At 37.0% G+C, this 22,910-nt stretch overlaps 1 protein-coding gene across 2 annotated transcripts in view; it reads right to left on the bottom strand.

Moving 5' to 3' along the window:
- The window catches only part of NELL1 (neural EGFL like 1), a 910,206-nt gene that overhangs the window by 674,723 nt on the left and 212,573 nt on the right, over nt 1-22,910 (bottom strand). For both annotated transcript variants that reach the window (XM_016920567.4, XM_016920568.4), the window contains exon 5: nt 20,356-20,452. In XM_016920567.4, the coding sequence (XP_016776056.3) occupies nt 20,356-20,452 (97 nt within the window). The remainder of the gene's footprint in view (nt 1-20,355; nt 20,453-22,910) is intronic.

The raw sequence follows: 22,910 nt of genomic DNA, 5'->3' as shown, positions 1-22,910 counted from the left end.
TGGTTGGTTATGTGTTTCTAGGAATTTGTCCATTTCATCTAGGTTATCTAATTTGTTTTCATATAATTATTCATAGTCTTCTATTTTAATCCTTTTAATTTCTGTAAGGTCAGTAGTAATGACCCTACTTTAAATATGACAACCTATTGCCTTCTGGTCTCCATGGTTTCTGATGATAAATTGACTGCTAATCTCATGAAGAAGTCCTTGTATTTGACAGTCATGTCTTGCTTTCTGCTCTCAAGATTCTCTTTGTGTTTATCTTTTGATGGTTTTATCATAATGTGTCTCAGTGTGGATACCTTTGAGTTTATCTTACTCACAGTTTGCTTAACTTCTTGGATACATAGATTCATATAGTTCATCAAATGTTAAAAGTTTTAACCATTATTGTTCCAAATTTTCTTTCCAGTACTTTCTATCTTCTCCATCTGAGACACCCCTGGTGCATACATTAGTCTATTTGATAATGTCCTACAGATAGATCCCTCAGGCCTTGTTCATTTTTCTTCATTCATTTTTCTTTTTGCTCCACAGCCTTGTTAATTTCAATGATCTTATCTTTAAGTTCCATTACTCCTTCTTCTCACTGCTCAAATCTTCTCTTGCATCCCTCTAGTAAGTGTTTTATTCCAGTTGTACTTCTCAGCTGCACAGTATCTGTTTGGTTCCTTTTTATAAATTATATCTCTTCACTGATATTCTCATTTTGTTTATACATCATTTTCCTGACTTATTTCTTTATCCATGTTTTCATCTAGCTCTTTAAGCACATTAGAGACAGTTATTTTAAAGTCTGTACAGTAAGCTCAACATCTGTGCTTCCTCAGGAATGGTTTCTGTTCATTTATTTTGTTCCTTTGAATGACAATACTTTCCTCTTTCTTTGTTTGCCTGTGACTTTATTTGAACACTGAACATTTGGATGTTATAATGTATTAACACTGGAGAACAGATCTGCCCCTTTACTGGGGTTTGCTGAGTTTTGTTTTTCTTTGTTTTTGATTGTTGAATACTACAGTAGTCCATTTCTTTAGTGGCTTACCAAACTATTTTTGCAGAGACTGTATTTCTAGTCATGTGTAGTAACTGAAATCTCTGTTCCTAATCTTATGTTATAAAGTATTTTGGGCCAGGCAAGGTGGCTCACACCTGTAATCCCAACACTCTGATAGGCTGTGGAAAGAGGATTGCTGGAGGCCAGGAGTTTGAGACCTGCCTGGGCAACATAGTGAGACCTTGCCTCCGTGAAAAAAAAAAAAAAAAAAATTAAAAATTAGCCAGGCATTGTCACAAGTGCCTGTAGTCCTAGCTCCTTAGGAAGCTAAAATGGGATGATTACATGAGCCCAGGAGGTCAAGGCTGCAGTGAGCCATGATCATATCATTGTCCTCCAGCTTGGGCAACAGAATGAGACCCTGTCTCAAAAGAAGAAAAAAGAAAAAAAGGAAAAAAATCTTAAAAAAAATATTTTGACAGGGATTTCCTTGAATGTCAGCAGCCAAAAACAAGAAAGAGAGACAGACTCCTCCAACCTTTGCAGATTTTCTCCGTGCTGGGACCCTCCTTCAACACTTAGCCAGACTTGCACTGATCCTAGGGATCAGCCCAAGATGAAAGCTTTGGGTGTTCTCAAGTCTTTTCTGACCTTACCTCTTGCCCTAGGCATGCATATGGCTTTCTAAACTCCTTGAACACACAGGTGATTTTGAATCTCCCAATTGTCCAAAGAAACTCTTTTTCCAGCATTTTCTCTTTGCTTTACATGATCTACTATATGTCTCAATCATACTCTTTGGCCCCAGGCAGCCACATGGTGTTTGTTAGATTTGAAATGTTTTCCTAAATTAACACATAATAATTGTACCCATGTATTGGGTACATTTGATATTTGGTACATGCATACAATATATAATGATCATATCAGGATAATTGGGATAACTATCACTTCAAACATTAGTTATTTATTCGTGTTGGGAACATTCCAAATCTTCTCTTGTAGCTATTTTGAAATATGCAATAAATCAATCCTGCCACTTTCTTCTAGCATGGAAGAGTTGTGAGTTACAAGTACCTTTTATCAGTTCTTCACATAGTCCCAAATAGTTAGAATAGATATGCAAAATAATTTGTGAATAAGGTCTGCTCTGCTCACTCCACAACCAGAGACTGTTGTCCTACACTAGGAACATGGGCTGAAATCTTTCAAGACTGCCACTGGGTTATAAACAGTATGGTGCAAAAGGCAAGTAAACATGCCTCACAGCTTTCCTACTCCGTTAAGGTTGGCTTTTTCTTGATTCAGCATTCACTCAGTTGCTATAAACCTCTGACTATTTTCCTAAGTTCCAACAAAGTTGGTTCTGACGATTTCTGCTTGTTTTTCACTGTTTCTGTCGAGAAACAGCAGATTCAGGTTTTCTACTCTAACATTTTGTTGACATCCAGCTACTTGTGTTTTAACAAGCCTTCCAGCATATTTGTATGCAATCTAAAGTTAGAGAACCACTAATCTAAAAAGTCACTAATTAGAAGCTAATTACTGACCATATGTTAGATTTGTGGGCTCCTTATAGAGATAAGGCAAAACCATAATCTAGGCCATCAACACATATTTCCCGTATGTCAGTGCACTAAAATTTGAGCCTTCAAACTGAATAAATCAAAACCAAGAAGGTTGTGAAAAAAATGTGTCAGTTCTTAGACCGTACTGTTCAGATTCTCAATGAGGAGGTCTAAGTGTACACAATAATTTGATTTTTAAAGTCTTCTAATGTGATTTTAATGTCTTTTCAGGACTGAGAACCAGTCATTGCCCTTCATTACAGATCCAGGGCCCACAAGAAAAGGAGAGCTTCACCAGGAAGTAACTAGCTACAGAACAAGACACACCATTGCATTGAATGTGAGTTCAGTTTTAAACTGAGACACTTGGATGAATTTCTGTTCATTCTTGGAAACATGGCAAAATTATATACATATACATATATACACGCACACATATATACATATATTCACATATATATGTGGATTATCACCCTGAAAAATATGCCATTTTAAACATTTTGAATATTTATGACGTACAAAACAACATACAGCAAACACTTGAGAAATAAAATATCCTCAATATAGTTGAAGTCTTCTGGGTTCACAACCCTAATAAAACTCCCATTTCCTCCTCTCAGAAGTAAACTATTCTAAATTTAGTGTTTATCATTTCTATGCATTTTTCTTTGTATATATATGGATGTATCAATAAGCTGTATATTGAATTATCTTGCATTTTGAAATATATACATGATTTAATACTGTAATTTTATCCTTCTGCTAGCTTTTTCATTTAAAATTACTTTAGCAATTCATCAATTTTTGTTCAATTTCACTGATTTTTATGTTTCTATGTCTCTACTACAACGTATTTAAACATTCTCCTATTGATGGACAATTAGGTTTTTTCCAAGTTTTTGAAATTACCAAAACAAAAAAAAACAAACTCCTGTGATGATGCTTATACATATATACCTGGGTATATGACCAAGAGTTTCTTCAATGTTTATACCAAAGAGTTGGGCTCCTATGTCCAAATGTATGCACATTACAAGGATCCCCAAATTTCCCTCTCTATTGGTTCCACCAATTCAAGTTTCCAACACAATGGGTAAGAATCCATTGCTCAATGACTTCCCCTACACTTAGCATTGTCAGATGGTTTTTCACTTTTGCCAGGCTAATGGGTGAAGAAATGGTTTTTCATAATGGTTTTAATTTGCATTTCCAAGATAACTAGTGAACTTGAATTACTTTCAATATGTTCACTGGCTATTTATGTTTTCTACTTTGGAAAACCATCCTTCTATATCTTTTGCCTGACTTCCTATTGAGTTAAAAAAAAGCTTTCTTACTGATTTACAGCATTTCTTCAATGAATACTTTTTTTTTGCTAATTGTTGTCAAGATCTTCCTTGATGTATTGTCACAATTTTTAGAATTTTATGCAGTAAACCCATCAATATTTTCTTTAAGGACTTGTGCATTTTTTTATTTTATCTAAGAACTTCTCTATCCTGACTGAGATCGTGAAGATATGTTCTTATGTTGTCTTCTAAACCTTTCAACATTGAGCTTTCAGTTAGGTATTTAATTCAATTGTACTTGTAAGTGATTTTTATGTATGGGGTCCAGGTATATATTTGAAGCTTTTCCTTATACTGTACACAAAAATCAATTACATCACTCAATGTCTGTGTCTATAATATATATATAATGTTTTTAAATAACTGATTTTCCTAACCATGTATTGATGAATCCATCCTTTCCTCATTGGTCAGGAATGCCACATCAGTTATGTGTCAAGTTTCCAAGTTTCCACACATGATGAAAGGGTCATTTCTGGCCTCTCCATTCTGATCTCTTGGTTCATGTGCTGATTAATGTAGTGATATCACACTCTGTTGATTGCTATAACTTTACACTAAGCCTTCACATCTGGATGGCTAAGTCCCTTCCTTTTTCTCCCTCAGAAAATGTCTTAGTTATTCTTGGCCTCTGGTCTTCCCTAAAAATTTTAGCATCAGCTTGTCAGAGTCCATCAGGAAAAAAAAAAAAATCCTCTTGGGAACTGATTACAAGTTCATTGACCCTAGAGAGCAATGTGGAAGAAGCAGACTTTTTATTATTTTAAGCCTTCTTCTCCAAGAACATAGCGTACTTCTCCCCAGTTAGGTCTTCAGTGGTTTTTCATAAAATTTCATAATTTTCTTTATAGGTGTCATGTATATATTTTATTTGATTTGTTCCTAAGTATTTGATTCACCTTTTGATATTATAAATAAAATATTTAATTGCAGTTTTTGTTATTATTGCTGTTGCAGCTGCCACTGTGCTGCTTTTGCTCAGCAATGCAATTGATCTTATCTTTGGCTTTACATCTAGCACTCTTTCTGAACTCTCTTGCTAATTCTAATAATTTGGTGATCATTTTTTATGTATAGGCAATATATAAGTTAATAACTACTTTTTTTATTATAATCCTTAAGATTTTTACTTATTTTGCTGGTAAGAACCTCCAGTACAATGTTGAATAGAAACATTGATAGTAGTCATTCTTGTGTGGTTCCTGATTTTAACAGGAATTCTCTTAATATTTAAACCATAAGTATGATATTTGATGTATGTTTACTTCATGTACTTTTATCAATTTAATGAAGTTTCCTTCTATTTCTAGTTTGCTAAGAATTTTTAATGAGTCAGTATTGAATTTCTTCTAGTGCCTTTTCTGCCTCTTGAGAAGACCATTGGATTTTTTTCTACTTTTGTCTGTTCAATGTAGTCAATTTCATTAAGAAATTTTCTGAAGATAAAAACAAATTTTCACTATTGAAATAATCAACTTGTTCTCTCTCACACACCCAGACACACATGCATACATACACTCTGCTAATAAACAGTTTGCTAATAATATTTTGTTTCAATTTTTTATCTAATCTGTTCAAAAGTAAATTGGCTTAAGCAATTCCCTTCTCATACGGTCCTTGTCTAGTCTGCAAATCAAGGTGACACTATGCTCATAAAATTAGATGAGTGGTATTCTCATTTATTCTCCTCTCTGGAAGAGTTTATATAAGATTGGAATTATTTCCTTGGATGTGTGCTACAACTCCCCTGTAAAACTGTGTGAGCCTCGTGGTTATTTGGTGGAGGGACATGGTAGACTGCCAGAATGGTCCCAGTCCTTTGCTCCTCACTGTGTCCATACCTTGTGCAATGTGAATTTGTAGCATATCCCATCAAAAGGTCAAATCTATTTCCAGTACACTTGAATCTAAGCTGGGCTTGTAACTTGCTTTGGCCAATATAATGAAGCAAAGTAATCTAGTGCAAGTTTCAAGCCTAGGCCTCAAAAGGCCATGCACATTTCTGCTCTGACTCTTGAAACTTTATTCCATGATCATGTAAACTACTTTGGGCTAGACTTCTGGAAATCGAGAGGCCACATGAAGCAGAGATGAGCCATACCAGCTAAGGCCATTCAAGGCCTAGTACAACTAGGCCCCAGAAACCCCAGCAGCTGATCAAAGATGCATAAATGAACCCATTGAGAATAAAATCCAGCAAAGTAAGCCCAGCTCAAATTGCTAACCCACAAAATTGTGAGGTAAATAAAGGCTGTTGTTTTAAGCCATTAAGCTTTGTTTTGATTTGCTGTATATCAAAAGCTAACTGGTACAATAGACTTTCAATCATAAACTCAATCACTTTAATGAAGCTAAGACTACCATAGCTGTTTATTTGAAGTCCATTTTGGTAATTCATGTAGCTTTAGAAAACTGTCCATTTTTCTCTAATTTTCCATTTTATTGGCATAAAGTTGTTAACAAATGGTTACTACTGTTTTAATTTTTGCAGCATTTATTGTTATATGCTTTTTTTATTTCTAATATATTTATGCCTTCTCTCATTTTCTTCTTGCTCAAACTTCCCAGTGTATTTTCAAATGATCAAATTTTGGCTTTCTTGATCTTGCCTATTGTACCCTACTCATTATTTTATGAATTTCTGTTCTTACCATTTCATGCTTACTATTTCATTCCTTTTACTTTCTTTGTATACATTCTGTTGTTCTTTTTCTAACTTCCCTATTTGGATGTTTAACTCATTAAATATCTACCTTTTCTAATACAAGCATTTAAAGATAAATACTGCTAAGAATTGCTTTAGCTGCATCTCACAAATTGTGATATTTATTATCTTTCTGAGTTAGTTATTAACTTATACTATTATTTTCCCCCAGACTGATTAGTTACTTTAAATGATACTGTTTATATTGTCAAACATACAAAGGTGGGAGGTTAGTTATCTTTTCACTATTTATTTCTAACGTAACTGCACTGTCATCAGAGAATATGGTCTATGTATCATTTTTTGTAATTTGTGGAGATTTCCTTTTTATGGCCTTTTATGTAGTTAATTTTCACAAAGATTCCATGTGCTAGATGTGTTCATTGTTGGTAGAGTGTGTATGTGTGTGTGTATATATATATAGCCATTAAACTTGTTAAGTATGTTGAAATCCATACGCTTACTAACTTTTCTGCTAGCTTGATCTATAAGTTATTGCAAGAAGTATGTTAAATATCACTCAGTATGATGGCAAATGTATCCATTTTCCCTCTAACTACCTACTATGCATATATGCATATATGTTTAGTAAACATTTTTATTAAAGAATAACATATATACAGATAGTTACACAAATCATAAAAGTACATATTGATGAATTAACTTGACATAAACACTGTGCAATTGCCACCTAGATCTATAAATAAAACTAGGGAAGTCTCCTAGTTTTATTTATAGATTTGTGAAAGCAAATATTATTTATTTGTGAAAGCAAAAATATGGAATCACCCTAAGTGTTCATCAATGAATGAATGAATAAAGAAAATGTGATATATACAAATGGTAAACAAACATATGAAAAAATGCTCACATCACTAATTATCAGGGAAATGCAAATTAAAACCACAGTGAAATAGCACCTTAGTCCTGCAAGAATGGTCATAATTTAAAAATTAAAAAAAATAGATGTTGGCATGGATGTGGTGAAAAGATAACACTTTTTTTTTTATTATACTTTAAGTTTTAGGGTACATGTGCACAATGTGCAGGTTTGTTACATATATACACATGTGCCATGTTGGTGTGCTGCACCCAGTAACTCATCATTTAACATTAGGTATATCTCCTAATGCTATCCCTCCCCCTTCCCCCTACCCCATGACAGGCTCTGGTGTGTGATGTTCCCCTTCCTGTGTCCATGTGTTGTCATCGTTCAATTCCCCCTTATGAGTGAGAACATGCAGTGTTTGGTTTTTTGTCCTTGCAATAGTTTACTGAGAATGATGGTTTCCAGCTTCATCCATGTCCCTACAAAGGACATGAACTCATCATTTTTTATGGCTGCATAGTATTCCATGGTGTATATGTGCCACATTTTCTTAATCCAGTCTATCATTGTTGGACATTTGGGTTGGTTCCAAGTCTTTGCTATTGTGAATGGTGCTGTGATAAACATATGTGTGCATGTGTTTTTATAGCAGCATGATTTATAGTCCTTTGGGTATATACCCAGTAATGGGATGGCTGGGTCAAATGGTATTTCTAGTTCTAGATCCCTGAGGAATCACCACACTGACTTTCACAATGGCTGAACTAGTTTACGGTCCCACCAACAGTGTAAAAGTGTTCCCATTTCTTCACATCCTCTCCAGCACCTGTTGTTTCCTGACTTTTTAATGATCGCCATACTAACTGGTGTGAGATGATATCTCATTGTGGTTTTGATTTGCATTTCTCTGATGGCCAGTGATGATGAGCATTTTTTCATGTGTCTTTTGGCTGTATAAATGTCTTCTTTTAAGAAGTGTCTGTTCATATACTTTGCCCACTTGTTGATGGGGTTGTTTGTTTTTTTCTTGTAAATTTGTTTGAGTTCATTGTAGATTCTGGATATTAGCCCTTTGTCAGATGAGTAGATTGCAAAAATTTTCTCCCATTCTGTAGGTTGCCTGTTCACTCTGATGGTAGTTTCTTTTGCTGTGCAGAAGCTCTTTAGTTTAATTAGATCCCATTTGTCAATTTTGGCTTTTGTTGCCATTGCTTTTGGTGTTTTAGACATGAAGTCCTTGCCCATGCCTATGTCCTTCCTGAATGGTATTGCCTAGGTTTTCTTCTAGGGTTTTTATGGTTTTAGGTCTAACATTTAAGTCTTTAATCCATCTTGAATTGATTTTTGTATAAGGTGTAAGGAAGGGATCCAGTTTCAGCTTTCTACATATGGCTAGCCAGTTTTCCCAGCACCATTTATTAAATAGGGAATCCTTTCCCCATTTCTTATTTTTGTCAGGTTTGTCAAAGATCAGATAGTTGTAGGTATGTGGCATTATTTCTGAGGGCTCTGTTCTGTTCCATTAGTCTATATCTCTGTTTTGGTAACAGTACCATGCTGTTTTGGTTACTGTAGCCTTGTAGTATAGTTTGAAGTCAGGTAGCGTGATGCCTCCAGTTTTGTTCTTTTGGCTTAGGATTGACTTGGCAATGTGGGCTCTTTTTTGGTTCCATAGGAACTTTAAAGTAGTTTTTTCCAATTCTGTGAAGAAAGGCATTGGTAGCTTGATGGGGATGGCACTGAATCTATAAATTACCTTGGGCAATATGGCCATTTTCACGATATTGATTATTCCTACCCATGAGCATGGAATGTTCTTCCATTTGTTTGTATCCTCTTTTATTTCCTTGAGCAGTGGTTTGTAGTTCTCCTTGAAGAGGTCCTTCACATCCCTTGTAAGTTGGATTCCTAGGTATTTTATTCTCTTTGAAGCAATTGTGAATGGGAGTTCACTCATGATTTGGCTCTCTGTTTGTCTGTTATTGGTGTATAAGAATGCTTGTGATTTCTGCACACTGATTTTGTATTCTGAGACTTTGCTGAAGTTGTTTGTCAGCTTAAGGAGATTCTGGGCTGAGATGATGGGGTTTTCTAGATATACAATCATGTCATCTGCAAACAGGGACAATTTGACTAAAAAGGGAACACTTTTACACTGCTGGTGTGAATGTAAACTATTAACCCCTATGGAAAACAGTATGGAGATTCTTTAAAGAACCCAAAGTGGAAATACCATTTGATCCAGCAATCCCACTACTGGGTATCTACCAAGAAGAAAAGAAGTCATTATATGAAAAAGACATACACACGGTTATAGCAGCACAATTCTCAATTGCAAAGACATGGAACCAGCCTAAATGTCCATCAACCAATGAATGGATAAAGAAATTGTGGCATGTATATATAAATACTTCTCAGCCATAAAAGGAAATGAAATAATGGCATTCACAGCAACCTGAATGAAACTGGAGACCATTATTCTAAGTGAAGCAACTCAGGAATGGAAAACCAAATATCGTATGTTCTCACTTATAAGTGGGAGCTAAGCTATGAGGGCACAAAGGTATAAGAATGACAGAATGGATCCTGGGGACTTAGGTGAAAGGGTGAGAGAGGGTGAGGGATAAAAGACTACATGTTGGGTACTGTGTACACCACTCGGGTGATGAGTGCACCAAAAATCTCACAAATCACCACTAAAGAATTTATCTATGTAACAAAAAAACACCTGTGCCCCAAAAACTAGTGAAATTTTTTAAAAAATATAAAAAATAAACACCAAATCATAGAATTTAAAAAAAAGAAAATGTGGCCTATATACACAATGAAATACTATTCAGCCAAAAAAAGAAAATGAACTCATGTCATTTGCAGCAACACGGATGGAACTGGAGGTCATTATCTTAAGTGAAATAAGCCAGGCATAAAAAAGGCAAGTATCTGGCCAGGCGCAGTGGCTCAGGCCTGTAATCCCAGCACTTTGGGAGGCCGAGGTGGGTGGATCACGAGGTCAGGAGTTCAAGACCAGCCTGGCCAAGACAGTGAAACCCTGTCTCTACTAAAAATACAAAAAAATTAGCTGGGCATGGTGGCACACACCTGTAATCCCAGCTACTCCAGAGGCTGAGGCAGAGAATTGCTTAAACCTGGAGGGGCGGAGGTTGCAGTGAGCCAAGATTGCACCACTGCACTCCAGCCTGGGCAACAGAGCGAGACTCCATCTCAAAAAAAAAAAAAAAGAAAAGAAAAAAAGGCAAATATCACATGTTCTCACTTATACGTGGGAGCTAAAAAATTTGAATACGCAGCTAGAGAGTAGAAAGATAGAGAGTGGAAAGACAGATAACAGAGACTGGGAAGGGTGAATGGGGTACATGGAGCAAGGATGAAGAGAAGCTGGTTAAAGGGTACATACACACAGTAAGATAGAAGGAATAATTTCAATGTTTGATAGCAGAGTAGGTTGACTATACTTAACAAAAATGTATTATACTCAGGCAATGGACACCCTAAATACGTTGACTTGATCACTATACGTTATATACATATAACAACATTTACATGTACCCCACAAATTTATGCAAATCTTAAAAATTCTGTGCATGCCTTTTAGTGTATACAAATGCATATCTCTATTAGACATTAGGTACCTAGAGTATTCTTTCTTGGTCATAGGACATATATATGTCCATTTTATTAACCATACTAACAAACAGCTTTCCTTAGTACTTAAATCAATTTCATTCCCACCAGCAGTGAATGAAGGCTCCAGTTGTTCCACATCCTTGCAAATACATGGTATGGTCTGTGTTTTTAATTTGACCCATTCTGATGGATATTCAGTAGCATCTCAGTATGGCTTTACTTTCCCTGATGACTAATCATATTGATACCATCCCCTTTGTTTACTGGCCTCTTGGACATTCCCTTTTGTGAAGTGCCTGGTAGCATTTTTCTCAAATGTTTTTATTGGATAGACTTTTCGTTATTGATGTAAAGGGGTCCTTTATACAGCTTGGATAAAAGGCCTTTGTGGGACACAACTACTTTGAATAGCTCCTCCTATTCCTTGACATGCCTTTTTACTCTCTTAGTCATCTATTTTGATGAGAAAAGTTCCAAATTTTAATATATTCCAATGGATCAGTCTTTTCCTTTATAGTTATTATTTCTTACGTCTTATTTAAAAAGTATTTTTCCTACATCGAGGTCATAAAGTATTCTCCTACATTATCTTTTATAAGCTTTGTCAGTTTAACTTTTAGATTTTGATCTATAGCCCACTTGGAATTGATTTTGCATTATCAGTTGTGTGAAACAGGGTCAAGATTAGTGCTTTCCCCATGGGGATATTCAGTTGACCCAGCATACTGTAGTGAGTAGGCCATCCATCCCTGCTATTCTGCCAGGCTACAACATACAGTTTGAGATTATGTTATTCAGTACATACATCTTTAAAATAGCTTATTATTATGTGGTGACCTTTTTGGCCTTGCAGTTTGAAATCAGCAGTTTCTCCAGCCTTCTCATGTTTAGTTTGGCCTATTTTTCTTTTCTTTTTTTTTTTTTTTTAACTATCTCACTATCAACATTTATGAGTCCTTATTTTTTATTGTTTCACTGTAAGCAATATACAACAGGCTTTGGGTTTTATGAATTCAATATAATACTCTTATTTTTCATTCTAAGTGTAAATCACTTAAATTGATAATAACAATTGTGAAATGGAATTATATATGGTATCTTATATTAAATATTTCTCTTCTTACCTTATTTTGGGTTGATGAGGCTTAAAAAAAAAGCCCCTTTTCTCTTATACTTAAATCTCAGAGTTTGGGAGTTAAACATGATTTCTATTATTTTGATATTGTTTTAATTCTAACATGTAGACTTAAAGTCTAAAGTTAATCAGTTTCTCCATTCTTTTTCTGATCACTTAGAACCCTTTAAATCACTTGAAATCAGGCCTTAGAACACTTTAAATCAGATCACCTTTACTATCATTTTATTGCTGTCAATATTTTTTTAATTTTAATTTTAATTTTTTTTTATTTACTCTAAAAAAAAAAAAACACGGGATACATGTGCAGAGTGTGCAGGTTTGTGACACAGGACATGTGTCATGGTGGTTCGCTGCACCTATTGATCCATCCTCTAAATTCCCTCCCCTCACCCCTCACCCCCCAACAGGCCCTGGGGTATGTTGTTCCCCTCTCTGTATCCATGTGTTCTTAATGTTAAACTCCCACTTATGAGTAAGAACATGCAGTGTTTGGTTTTCTGTTCCTGTGTTAGTTTGCTGAGGATGATGGCTTCCAGCTTCACCCATGTATCTGCAAAGGACATGACCTCATTCCTTTTCATGGCTGCGTAGTATGCCATGGTATATATGTACCACATTTTCTTTAGTCTAACATTGATGAGCATTTGGGTTGGTTCCACGTCTTTGCTATTGTGAATAGTGCTGCAATAAACATACATGTGCATGTGTCTTTTTTTTTTTTTTTTTTTTTTTGAGACACAGTCTCTCTCTGTCACCCAGGCTGGAGTACAATGGCACAATCTCAGCTCACTGCAACCTCCACCTCGTGGGTTCAAGCGATTCTCCTGTCTCAGCCTCCTAAGTAGCTGAGATTACTGGTGCGTGCCACCACACCTGGCTAAGTTTTGTATTTTTAGTAGAGACGGGGTTTCACCATGTTGGTCAGGCTGGTCTTGAACTCCTGACCTCATGATCCACCCACCTCGGCCTCCCAAAGTGCTGGGATTACAGGTGTGAGCCACCATGTCCGGCCTGAGCCACTGCACCCGGCCGCATGTGTCTTCACAGTAGAATGATTTATATTCCTTTGTGTATACACTCAGTAATGGGACTGCTGGGTCAAATGGTGTTTCCGGTCATAGATCCTTAAGGAATCACCATACTGTCTTCCACAATGGTTGAACTAATTTGCATTCCCACCAACAGTGTAAAAGGATTCCTATTTCTCCACAGCCTCACATAGGATCTATTGTTTCTTGCCTTTTTAATAATCACCATTCTGACTGGTATGAGATGGTATCTCATTGTGGTTTTGGTTTGCATTTCTCTGATAATCAGTTCTGGTACATTGTCTGTTTGTTCTCATTGGTTTCAAAGAAATTCTTGACTTCTGCCTTAATTTCATTATTTACTCAGGAGTAATTCAGGAGCACATTGTTCAGATTTCATGAAATTGTGCGGTTTTGAGCGAGTTTCTTAATCCTGAGTTCTAATTTGATCGCACCGTGGTCTGAGAGACTGTTTGTTATGATTTCAGTTCTTTTGCATTTGCTGAGGAGTGTTTTATGTCCAACAATGTGGTTGATTTTAGAATAAGAGTCATGTGGCACTGAGAAGAATGTATATTCTGTTGATTTGGGGTGGAGAGTTCTGTAGACATCTACTAGGTCCACTTGATGCAAAGCGGAGTTCAAGTCCTGAATATCCTTGTTAATTTTCTGTCTCGTTGATCTGTCTAATATTGACAGTGGGGTGTTAAAGTCTCTCACTATTATTATGTGGGAGTCTAAGTCTCTTTGTAGGTCTCTAAGAACTTGCTTTATGAATCTGGGTGCTCCTGTATTGGGTGCATATATGTATTTAGGACAGTTAGCTCTTCTTGTTGAATTGATCCCTTTACCATTATGTAATGCCCTTCTTTGTCTTTTTTTATCTTTGTTGGTTTAAAGTCTGTTTTGTCAGAGACTAGGATTCCAACCCCTGCCTTTTTTTGCCTTCCATTTGCTTGGTAAATTTTCCTCCATCCCTTTATTTTGAGCCTGTGTGTGTCTTTGCATGTAAGATGGATCTCCTGAATACAGCATACCGATTGGTCTTGACTCCTTATCCAATTTGCCAGTCTGTGTCTTTTAATTGGGGCACTTAGCCCATTTACATTTAAGGTTAGTATTGTTATGTGTGAATTTGATCCTGTCATCATGATGTTATTTGGTTATTCTGCACACTAGTTGATGCAGTTTCTTTGTAGTGTCATTGGTCTTTATATTTTGGTGTGTTTTTGCAGTGGCTGGTACCAGTTTTTCCTTTCCATATTTAGTGTTTCTTTCAGCAGCTCTTGCAGGGCAGGCCTGGTGGTAACAAAATCCCTCAGCATTTGCTTGTCTGGAAAGAATTTTATTTCTCATTCTCTTATGAAGTTTACTTTGGCTGGATATGAAATTCTGGGTTGAAAATTCTTTTCTTTAAGAATGTTGAATATTGGCCCCCACTCTCTTCTGGCTTACAGAGTTTCTGCTAAGAGGTCCACTGTTAGTCTGATGGGCTTCCCTTTGTAGGTGACTTGGTCTTTCTCTCTGGCTGCCCTTAACAGTTTTTTTCCTTCATTTCAACCTTCGTGAAGCTGATGATTATGTGTCTTGGGGTTGATCTTCTCGTAGAGTATCTTAATGGTGTTCTTTGTATTTCCTGAATTTGCACGTTGGCCTGTCTTGCTAGAATGGGGAGGTTCTCCTGGATAATATCCTGAAGTGTGTTTTCCAGCTCGTTTCCATTCTCCCTGTCTCCTTCTGGTACTCCAGTCAATGGTAGGTTCGGTCTTTTTATGAAGTCCCATATTTCTTGGAGGCTTTGTTCATTCCTTTTCATTCTCTTTTCTTTATTCTTTTCTGCATCTTTTTTCAGTAAGGTGGTCTTCAAACTCTAATGTCCTTTTTTCTGCTTGGTCAGTTCAGCTATTGATACTTGTGTATGCTTCACAAAGTTCTTGTGCCATGTTTTTCAGTTCCATCAGGTTGTTCCTATTCCTCTCTAAGCTGGTTATTCTAGTTAGCAATTCCTTTAACCTCTTATCAAGGTTCTCAGCTTCCTTGCATTGGGTTAGAACATGCTCCTTTAACTCAGAGGAGTTTGTTATTACCCACCTTCTGAAGCCTGCTTCTGTCAATTTGTCCATCTGATCCTCCATCCAGTTCTGTGCCCTTGATGGAGAGACACTGAAATCATTTGGAGAAGAGGCACTCTGGCCTTTCAGGTTTTCAGAATTTTTTCATTGATTCTTTCTCATCTTCGTGAGTTTGTCTAGTTTCAGTCTTTGAGGCTGCTGACCTTTGGATGGGGTTTTTGTGGGGGCCTTTTGTTGTCATTGATGATGCTGTTGCTGTTACTTTCTGCTTGTCTTTATTTCAATAGTCAGGTCTGTCTTCTGTAGGGCTGCTGCAGTTTGCTGGGGATTCACTTCAGGCCCTATTCACCTGATTCACTCCCATGCCTGGAGATGTCACTTAAGGAGGCTGGAGAACAGCAGAGATGGATTCCTGCTCCTTCTGGGACCTCTGACCTCGAACGACACCAAACTGATGCCAGTAGGATCGCTCCTGTGTATAGGGTGTCTGACAACCCCTGTTGGAGGGTCTCACTCAGTTGGGTGGCACAGGGAGCAGGACCTGTTTAATGAGGCATTTTGTCCATTGGTGGAGCGGGTGTGCTTTGCTGGGGGGAAACCTACTCGTCTTGGCTGCCCGGATTCTTCAGAATTACCAAGAGAAGAGGCTAAGTCTGCTGGTCCACACAGACTGTGGCCACCTCTCCCCCTAGGGGCTGAGGCCCAGGGAAATCCGGATTCTGTCCCTGAGTCTCCGGCTGGAGTTACTGGAAATCTGCCTCCCTTGGCTGCAGGGAAGGGGCTCCCCTTTCCCGTGTGGCTCTCAGATGGGCCGTTGCACCACACTGTTCTTCCTTCTCTCCATGAGTCATGCCAGCCTTCTAGTCAATTTTGATGAGAGAACCCGGATATTTTGGTTGATGGTGAAGGATTCCACTGTCAATATTTTTAATATTATTTTTCTAAAATTAAGCATTATTATATTTTAATCAAACAAGGATAATGGCAATCATTCAGAATAATAATCACTGAGATTTGTGCATACTGTCAACATGCATTTGCTCTCCAACTCTTCTTGCACTGTATGTCTTCCTTCCAGGAAGTTTTTTAAATGAAGATCTATTGGTTATAAACTGAGAGTTTCATTTCTCTACTAATGTCTTTATGTCACACTCATTCTCAAATGACAATTAAGCTTGGTATATACTACTACATTTGAGAGTTATTTTCTCTCAAAACTTGGAAAACACTTTTTCTACTGTCTTTTGACTTCTGCTTTTACTGTTTAAAAACCAGCTGTTCAATTTGTTACCCTTTTGTGAAAAATTTGTGTTTTGTCACTGGCTATTTTTAAGATCTTCTCTGTGTCTTTGGAGTTCTGCTTTTCTGCCAGTATATCTGAGTGTGGCTGTCTATTTATCTTGATTTGTATAATAGGTTGCTGATGTGGCCAAAAAAGATTCTTCCCTCCTTGCATCCATATCCTTGCAATGTGATATCATGGAGCAGCCCTTCGAGAGATGAAGTCTATTTATTTACATTTTGACTCTGGAGTTGGCCATATGACTTGCTTTGGGCAATAAAACATTAGCAAATGTGATCAAGCAAACAAAGCCTTGAAAATATTAGTACTCTAGGGATTGCACTCTTCCTATACTTGGAATCCCAGGGCTGACATGTAAATAAGCTGAGCTAGGCCATTGGAGATGAGAGACCATGTGGAGGACAACTGAGGAACAAGAGTCAACAGCCAGCCAACCCCCAGAGAGGTGAAGAGGCTCTCAGATCATTCTGCCACCTGCTAGCATGCCAATTAACCACAGACATGGGAGAGAGCCTAGCAAGTATCAGCTTAGCCAGGTCAAAGCAGAAAAAAATTGGTTTTTGAGCTAAATAAAATGGCTGTTCTGATGCCTCTATGTTTTCTAAGTGAAATCAACAACATATACTTTTATTTCATTGTTCTTTCAGTAATGAGAATTAATGTCTCTTATCAAGTTTAGAAAATTCTTACCTGTTATACTTGTAATAGTGCCCAGAACCTTTATCTCTGTTTATTATCTGGAATTTTCAAATATATATGCATATGTAGATATAATATATTCTTTATTATCTTCCTTAATTTTTAAATATATGTATATTATAATAATATACATATCTAAGAAGCTATCTATCTATCTATCTAAGAAGCCACTTAGAAAACATAGAGGCATCAGAACAGCCATTTTATACAGATATGCATACATATACGCACATATTAAACAGATATGTAAACTTTTTTTATATACATGTATCTTTTCTATATTTTAACTTCTTTCCTATTTTCTTCTCTTTATCTCTGAAGCATTACTATCAGTTTAATTATTTTAACAATATTTTCCATTTCACAAATGCTCTTCCTACCTGTGTCTAATCTGTTTAGCAGGTTCACTGAGGTTTTTGGTTTTTGTTTTTTTTTTTTTTTTTTTTTTTTTAACTTCAACAACTGTATCTTTCATTTTTGGAAGTGCTTTTTAGTTCAACTATCTCTGGGCCTATTTATTATCTCTAGTCATCATACATTCTTTATTATTTTGATTCTTCAAACATTTTAAACAGAAGTTTTTTTAAAAAATTAAAAAAAAATTCTTTACCTGCTAATTTCATTTTCTGTAGCCCTGTGAGGACTAACTGAGCATTTTTTTGTTTCTTTCCACTGTCATTTGTGATGGCTTTAGAGCTCCTATTTTATGGACTTAATCTGTGGGCATCCTTTGAGGTCTACATCAAAAGTGACTTTCTCCAAAGATAATTTGTATTTTCTTCATCAGGACTCCCAAGGTACCTAATCCAGGGCCACTTCAATATACTTTATTGAGCTTCATGGGTAAAGTAAATCTGGGTGTCAAGTCTGCAACCCTTCAAGTGCTGTGGTTTACTAGTTCTCTGGGAAGTATTATTTTTTCTCATCTGGAGATGAGATGCAGACAGGATAGTTTCTGGATTGCCTCCCTCTGCTAGATAGTGGACTGGCTTTACTTTAAAAATTTCCATTCCAACACTCAGTCACGCATGGGATCTAAGTAATTTCTCCCATCCCACACAGACGGTTGAAATTTAAAGCTGTAACTGAAATTTTCATAGATTGCTGGTGGGAATGCAAAAACTGGCACAGCTGCTTTAAAAAATGGTTTAGCAGTTGCCTGTGAATTTAAACATACACTTAATATACAACCCAGTAAGCCCACACCTACACACTTACCTAAGTGAAATCAAAACCGCTGTTCACACAAAAACCTGTATGCAAATGTTTATAGTGGTTCTATTCATAATTGTTCCAAACTGGAAATAACCCAGATGTCCATCAACTGAAGGATGGACAAACAAAGTATGATACATTCATACAACAGAACTAGAATACTACTCAGCAATAGAAAACAATGAACCACTGATACACACAATAACTTGGTGAATCTCAACATAGAAACTTATGTAAATACACACACACACATAAATGATTCCATTTATATAACATTCTGGTAAAGACAAAACTGCAGGGTCAGAAAATAGACCAGTGGTTGCTAAAGGCTTCGGGTGAGGAGAAGGGTTTAATACAAAGGGGGATGGAAATTTTTGGAGATAAAGAAATGGTTCTTTATCTCAATTACAATGATGATTATAATACAGTGTAGATTTTCCAAAACTTGTGACACTGTACATTAAATGGAATGAATTTTCCTGTATGTAAATTACATCTTACTTTTTTTTGGTATTATTTTATTATACTTTAAGTTCTAGGGTACATGTGCACAACGTGCAGGTTTGTTACCTTGGTATACATGTGCCATGTTGGTTTGCTGCACCCATCAACCTGTCATTTACATTAGTTATTTCTCCTAATGCTATTTCTCTCCCAGCCCCAGTGTATGATGTTCCCCACCCTGTGTCCATGTGTTCTCATTGTTCAACTCCCACCTGTGAGTGAGAACATGCGGAATTACACCTTAATTTTTTAAAAATAAAAAGGAAGGAACCTAAGGCTCTAAGTTCTGGTACTGATACCCCTCTGGCTTTCTCTCCCCTCCATATATTTGGTCCCCAAGGAATTCCTTGCGTATAAGTACAATGCTGAATTTTAAAATATTTTTGTGGTATTTTATCGAGCATTATAGTCATTTTGAAGCAGAAGGATTTTTAGAATATCTAGTCTCCATATTGCCAGAAGCAAAAGTGTGTCATTCTTTCAAAGAACAAGACTGTCTTAAAATTTCATGGTATTTTTAAGTTTTTTAATTTATTTTATCACTGTATCCTTATGTTTCTGTGAAGTATAATAATGCAGTTATTTTTTTAAAAAATTTTGGATGTAGGGGGTACACATGCAGGTTTGTTACATGGGTATACTGCATGATGTTGAGGTTTAGGGTATGGATGGTCCAGTCACTCAGGTAGTGAGCATGGTACCAAATAGTTTTTCAGCCCATGGCTCCCTCTCTCCCTCCCACCTCTGGTAGTCCACAGTGTCTACTGCTCCCATCTTTGTGTCCATGTGTATTCAGTGTTTAGCTCCCACTTATAAGTGAGAATATGCAGTATTTGGTTTTCTGTTCCCAGTAATGCAATTAAACCAAAGCTCAAGGAAGCAGAGATGTATTTTTCATATCTAGACATCTACTCTAAACTGAATTAACATATAATCTGAGAAGGGAAACGAGTTTGAAGATTATCGTAAATCCTTCAGAATTGGGAGGTCAACATTTTGAGGATCATTTGCCTTCTGGATCATCCATCCCTGGCAGCAGAGTGAACTGGATAACCTTGGGCAAGTCACTTAACTCTCTGCCTGGTTTCAAAGCACCTACTTCACAAATTACTGTGACAAGTAAACCAGTTTATTCATGTCAAGCACATAAAAAAGCATGTGTCACAAAGTAAGTGTTCAATAAACATTAGTAGCTATTATGCCATGCCCTTCCCACTAATGTAATTATAAACACGGCTCCAATAACACAGAAAACTGAGCATCGCCTATATATATACTTCAGTAAAAAGAACGTTAGTGCTTACTTTGAATAAGCCATGCTTTTGGTTGCGCTGGCCAAGCCATAAATTGATTCCTGGGGGAAGGTTGGTATCTGGAGGGTCTATCACACGCTCATAAATCCTGTAAAGGCAAAGAACACAGTTACTAATAAAGAGGCTCAAAGCAGAACCAAAAGGTGCATATGCTGTTTGAAGTATGCATGCCATTAGCTGCTGTATGAAGAGAAGCCAATATGTGGCACACTTTACATGACAGATAACATGAATGTAGAGATCTAACACTTGGACACATCATCTGGGCCCCTCCTGCTTTTGTCTCCCTTTTGGCAGGGGAGGGAGGAAGAAGGTGACATTTTTGAGTGTCCACTCTGAGCAATGAACTGCCCACAAACTCTGTGGGGAAAGTGGTTTGATACGCATGTTATAGGTGCGAAAGCTCAGATTTAGGAATCATAAATGAGTTAACCAAGTGAAGACAGCAGTGAATAGTAGAGTTGGAATAAGAACTCTTATCTGCCTGGCTCTAAAGCCACTGTACTTTCCTTTGTACCCTGCTATTCTCCGACTTCGGTTTCTTTAGGTCCTACTCATTTCTGCAGTAACCTGAGAGAACCCTTTATACAAGTAGATTGCAGCTGCCTAGATGATCATGTTTTTAGTCTACAGAACTACACAGCTTAAGTCATCGTCCAACCAACAAATATTTATTGAACACTTTTTATGCTCTAAGCTCCACACTAAGCAACAGAAAATAGAGCAAGAAACCAGACACACAAGGTCCCACTCTCATGGAGGAAAAGTAAGATAAAAATTCTATATATGAAGAAAATCCTCATCTGATCCATACAGGCACATAACTAATACAGAAGAGGTCAGAGCCCTACCTAGGATCTTTGAAGTTTCTAGCAGAGCCTACCGAACAATTAATGTCTCAGTTATTCCACCCTACCAAGGTCCGGTTAGTTGGTCACAAATCTTTTTATTTGTGCCCTCTTTAGAAATAGTCCCTGCAACCACCCACTGATCACGAGCTTCCACCTCACCCCGGGCAAGTACCTCTCAGCATTGGATGCTCAGAAGATTCTGGGTGGGATGAAACACAGTGATCTGTAAATGAGAACTATGTCCATTTCTTGCTTTCCTGAGTCCTCGCTGAGGACTGAGCAACTGCTGTGGAATCATTCCTAGGTGTGTCCAGAGGTATGGACAGCTCATCAGTCCTCCCTGCTGTGATGGAGCTGACTGCCTCCTGCCAGAGGGTGATGTATTCCTCCGGTGGTTCTCACAAGGAAAGTGCAGAAGAACTGAAAGACTGTCCACTTGTATCAAGGAAAGTGAGTGATGGTGAGCCTGCTGCAGTTGGGAGCTGTCGCGCTGCAGTCTTATATCTTAGCTGCACAGTCCATTACTCTACTATTCCCCACCGGAAACCTGCTGTTTCCTAACACATGCAAGGTTTTCAGCTGGCAAAGCTCCAAGCACATCAGGTCTTTCTCTACTAATTATCTTTCCATTATAAGTGGACACTCAAAACATAATCAGGAAAAAATAAGTTTTCCTAAAAAAAAGACAGAATGTGTTTTCTTTACAGGAATCTAACCTTTTTTGTATCTTAGAATGAATGATTTTAGACGAAACTATTTGTCAAAACTGCCTTAACACAGAAGCATGATACACATTTCCTTTAAAATTTTTTCTCCTAATATTAGTGGAAAAACTAGACACAAGGCAAATTTACAACATAAGAGATATGCGTAAGTTATAGATCAGCTTGAAAGAATTTACTACAGTCATTAAGCGTGATGAATATGCAAGTTATGAAACAAGGGAAAGTATATACAAAATATTTTTCACTGGAAAAAAGGGAATGCAAAATTATTTATGCCCTATAGAGATAATGAGGCACAAATGATGTTCAATGTTGGTAAATACCAAAAGAGGCCAGAGAGAAATGGAAATCACTGTATTTGGGTGACGAGGCAGAAGCATGATTTCTATAAGGCTATTTTACTAATAAATTGAAAATGTTGAACCATTTACCTTAACCTCAATTTTAAAAACTTTGCCTCTGTCACAGTTAGATGAGCTTTCGATTCAAAAGTTTATTTTATGTATTCAATACGCTAGAAGATAAGCTCCAATGAGCAGAGTAGGCCCTTAATCAATATTTATTAAATGCATGAATTAATGAAGGAAGAAACAATCAAAGAGATTAACTTCCTATCCTACCTTATCTTGCAAAGCATAATAGCTCCATGTGCCTTAGAAATAGTTGAAGAAGCAAACATCTGAGGCCCACTACCACCAGCTAAAGCAGGGTGACCCAGGGCACATGTGTCAAAGTGGTGTTCTCATTTCCCATGTCATACAGCCCCCACAAAGACACCATCCTGATGCCAAGGAAGCTCTGCCGGATGCTGCCTTCCTGGCAGCCCTGCCAATCTGTTCCAAGAGACAGTCTGCATTAGGGAATTCTGTGCAGCAGGTGGAATCAACAAACTGGATACCGATGTATCAACATGAAGAGAGTTTAAAAACAGTATTTTTTTAAAAAAGAAAACTTGCTGAGGAGGGAGGAG

This window comes from Pan troglodytes, chromosome 9, assembly GCF_028858775.2.
Source record: "Pan troglodytes isolate AG18354 chromosome 9, NHGRI_mPanTro3-v2.0_pri, whole genome shotgun sequence".
In the NCBI taxonomy this organism is placed as follows: domain Eukaryota; kingdom Metazoa; phylum Chordata; class Mammalia; order Primates; family Hominidae; genus Pan; species Pan troglodytes.
The sequence above is the reverse complement of the archived record's forward strand: the minus strand, read 5'-3'. Positions and strand labels throughout refer to the sequence as shown.